We start from the raw sequence: 3,326 nt of genomic DNA, 5'->3' as shown, positions 1-3,326 counted from the left end.
TCTAGCGATGCATAGCCATTTTGTTCTGCCTTAGGATGCTGAAAGGTTTGTTTCTATTCCCCTGAAATCTGCTTGAAAGATCTACTTTGTCGAAACCCTGTTTATATTCCTTGACAGGATTTTGCATGCAAGTAACAATTGATACGATTCTGAAGAACCAATGTTCCCGTTTAAAGAGCTGCTTAGTAAAAATTATTCAAGCATCACAGAAATATAATAATAACATTTCACTGACTTTTTAAACTACATTCTTTAATATTATGTTTCTACAAAATTGAAAACTATTTTAAAATAACATATTACTCTGGAGTAAAAGTAAACTACTTTTGAAATAATATTACAAAACTCTGCAACTCTGAAATTAAAGTGGATGTCAGTCTCTTTTCCCATTTAACAAGGGAAAAAACAAGAGGAAATGGCCTCAAGTTATGGCAGGGCAGGTTTAGATTGGATATTAAGAAAAGATTCTTCACTGGGGGTTGTCAAGCACAGGATCAGGCTGCCCAGGGAAGTGGCTGCCTCACCATTCCAGGAGGTATTTAAAAGATGTGTAAATGTGGCACTCAGGGACGGGGTTTAGTGGTGGACTTGGCAGTGTTAGAGTAATGGCTGGACTCTATCTTAGAGGTCTTTTCCAACCTAAACAATTCTATGACTTTATAATTCAAATAAATGACACCTATGCAAAAGGAACCATACCTGTTCCTCATGTGAACAGAGGAATTAATAAAATGAAACATAATATGATTTTAAAAGAATGAACATATTTATTCTCTATTAAAAAGAGACAGTACATCAAGGTAAAAAATATAAATATCAAAATCATTTAACAGTTAGCCAACCACCCTGACTTGGCAGCAATATTTTGCAAAATCATTGCATAACAATTTTTTCTGGCAGATTAAACTCCACAAAATCCATGATGTGTACTTTTTCTGTTTACATCATAAATCATCCTACAGCAGTAAGATAATGTTCTGGCGTATGTATAAAACATCATACAGTAACATGATACAGGCTTTATGAAAGCTGGAAAGAAGGAAAGGAGAGAGAATGTCTCTTAATGCTTCCCTTAAACCTTAGACTCAAATTTAAGCCACAGATAGTCACTTTTCCATTTGCAGTCATTTAACACAGGCAGTTCCAAGTACACACACAAACACACACAAATATATTAAAAGGATTTGTTATAAATAGCTATTGCTTTTGTAGGCAGCTTCAAATATACAATCTTCTGTATCTCTTTAAAAAAATAATGTCCCATTTTAGTCTATAAAAAATAAGAGTTCATCCACAGGTAAATATTCTTAATTAGGATGTGACTCCGTGAATGTCCCAAAGAGTTTGTCCCAGTGTGTGAAGTAAGGAGCATAGTTTGATTTGAATTTCAGATGGTGGAGATCATGATGTGGTGCTCCTCCATACAATCCAAAAGGCACAAGTCGGTGAGTTGACCATGGGAGGTCATATCCAGAATGGTCCTCCACTGACAAACCAATGTTTACAAGGAAGAAAATCATTTCTGTCAAAGGATGGCATCCCAGGAGCAGTGGGTTTACAGCAGCAAAAAATCCCAGTGAGAGCAACTCCCATACGCTGGAATACTGAGTGGTAAGGGCGAACGTCGACACGTGCTTGTGGTGCACCTTGTGGAAGGTCTTGTAGAGCCAAGGCACCCTGTGATGAAGCAAATGCCACAGGAAGTACTCGAAATCAAATAGCAGCAGACAAACTGCTACTTGCAGCAGGACTTCAGGCAGCTCTGGAGCTGTCACTGGTAGATCCATGGGTCTCCAGTACCAGTGCAGAAATGTCACCGGGAAGATCAAAACAACATGGTGATATGCACTTTGAATAATGCAAGGCACCATCATTCCAAGACTTGGATAGGTCTGTGGCTGGATTTTGTATTTTCTCAAGTCTGGTAGTCTGATGCTTAAAAAGTCCAGTGCAACATAGGGAAGACAGAAAGCCATGTATGCTGTAAAAGAAAACAGCACTGGAAAAAACGGTGACTTGATCAATGGCTCCTTTGCGGTGACGAAGTCCCAGAGAGGCTGCAGGCACAACCTGTCCTGCTGTCCCTCCATCGGAGAGCTGAGCAGCACTCGGTGTGGCAGGCTGCAGTTCATGCTGCTTGCAGGCTGAGGCAGCTGGAAATCCTGCAGGCTTTTATGCAGCCTGCTCAAGCAGACTCCACCCCCAGAAATTCTTACATGGCAATGAGAATCGTTAAAGGGAAAGCTCCTTTTCCTGTCATACAGAATGCAATATAATGCATTACAATCTCAGAACAGAATTAGCTGGCCAAGGTTATCAGCAGAGCTCTACCAGAGACCTGCACAGTAGAAAAACAAGCAGAAGTGCAGAACTCTAATGCTGGAATTCAGAGAAAGAGTTGGAACATCTTCCATTCCACTTACTGCAGACACTTCAAAAGTTGCTGTTTCTTATTAATTTGGAATTGTGCCATCCTTTGTTATCCTTTTGTCTTTATAGATAAGGCAATAAAAATTACTATTAATTTTTTTTTAATGTGACTGCTACCTAAACTCCAGGTCTGACCTGTGGGTATCTGGTGGGTAATGGCTGTGTGCAAACACACATTTCCTTAATGATCCCTTGGTTATAAAAAGCCTTAGTTAAAACCTTAAGGAGACCTACAACGCACTTCTAGTCCGGATGTGGTGGCTGTGTCTTATCTCCATCTAACATGACATTTGAAATCACGTTCTCCTTTACATACCTGTATCTGCTCGACATGGAAAAATTCACCTGACATGACTAGATGCAAAATTGAGCCAACCACTTTTGAAGAACGTGAGATCACCCAGTTGCAGAGAAGAATACAGGGTAAAATCTCATTATGCTTCCCCACAGATGCTTAGCTACCAGTATTATCACATTACTACAATATTCACCCCATATCTCCACAGCTCTATTAGCAAGTTGATAGGAAAATCCCCCTTTACCCATGTATCAAACTAACATATGCACTTAAAAGATCCACCTGGTAGTCCTATGCCCTTTAAAGGATCTTCCTCTGACCACAGGCAGAAGCCAGCAGGCTTGACTCCAACATTCCTAATTGCTAAAAGCTTTTAGAGGTAAATGATGGAAGTTTTGATTTAACCACTAAGACATCACTTCTTTTGTGCTTTTAGAAAAAGAAAAACAAAGCTTTGAACATATAGGGAAACAAAGCTTGCCCTAAGCTTCCTATGAACTCACCTCTTTTGTCAGTAAAGCATTTATTCTAATATTGGAAATGAGGTCAACTTCCTGGATGACTTTATTAGCTTGTTCAGATGATTTTATTTCTTTGC

General features: G+C 39.3%; 1 protein-coding gene across 1 annotated transcript; it reads right to left on the bottom strand.

Annotated features, from left to right (window-relative positions):
- Window positions 1-758: 758 nt before the first annotated feature.
- Window positions 759-2,186, bottom strand: CH25H (cholesterol 25-hydroxylase). The gene has a single exon (XM_005416465.2). The coding sequence runs from the start codon at window positions 2,130-2,132 to the stop codon at window positions 1,308-1,310; it is 825 nt and encodes a 274-aa protein (XP_005416522.1). The 5' UTR covers window positions 2,133-2,186; the 3' UTR covers window positions 759-1,307.
- Window positions 2,187-3,326: the final 1,140 nt, after the last annotated feature.

The sequence above is a fragment of the Geospiza fortis genome, unplaced genomic scaffold (assembly GCF_000277835.1).
Source record: "Geospiza fortis unplaced genomic scaffold, GeoFor_1.0 scaffold130, whole genome shotgun sequence".
NCBI lineage: Eukaryota > Metazoa > Chordata > Aves > Passeriformes > Thraupidae > Geospiza > Geospiza fortis.
Note: the sequence above shows the minus strand (reverse complement) of the source record. Positions and strands in the feature narration are given on the sequence as shown.

Coding starts and splice junctions, on each gene's coding strand:
- CH25H (XM_005416465.2), bottom strand. CDS start 2,132: ATGAACTGCAGCCTGCCACACCGAGTGCTGCTCAGCTCTCCGATGGAG.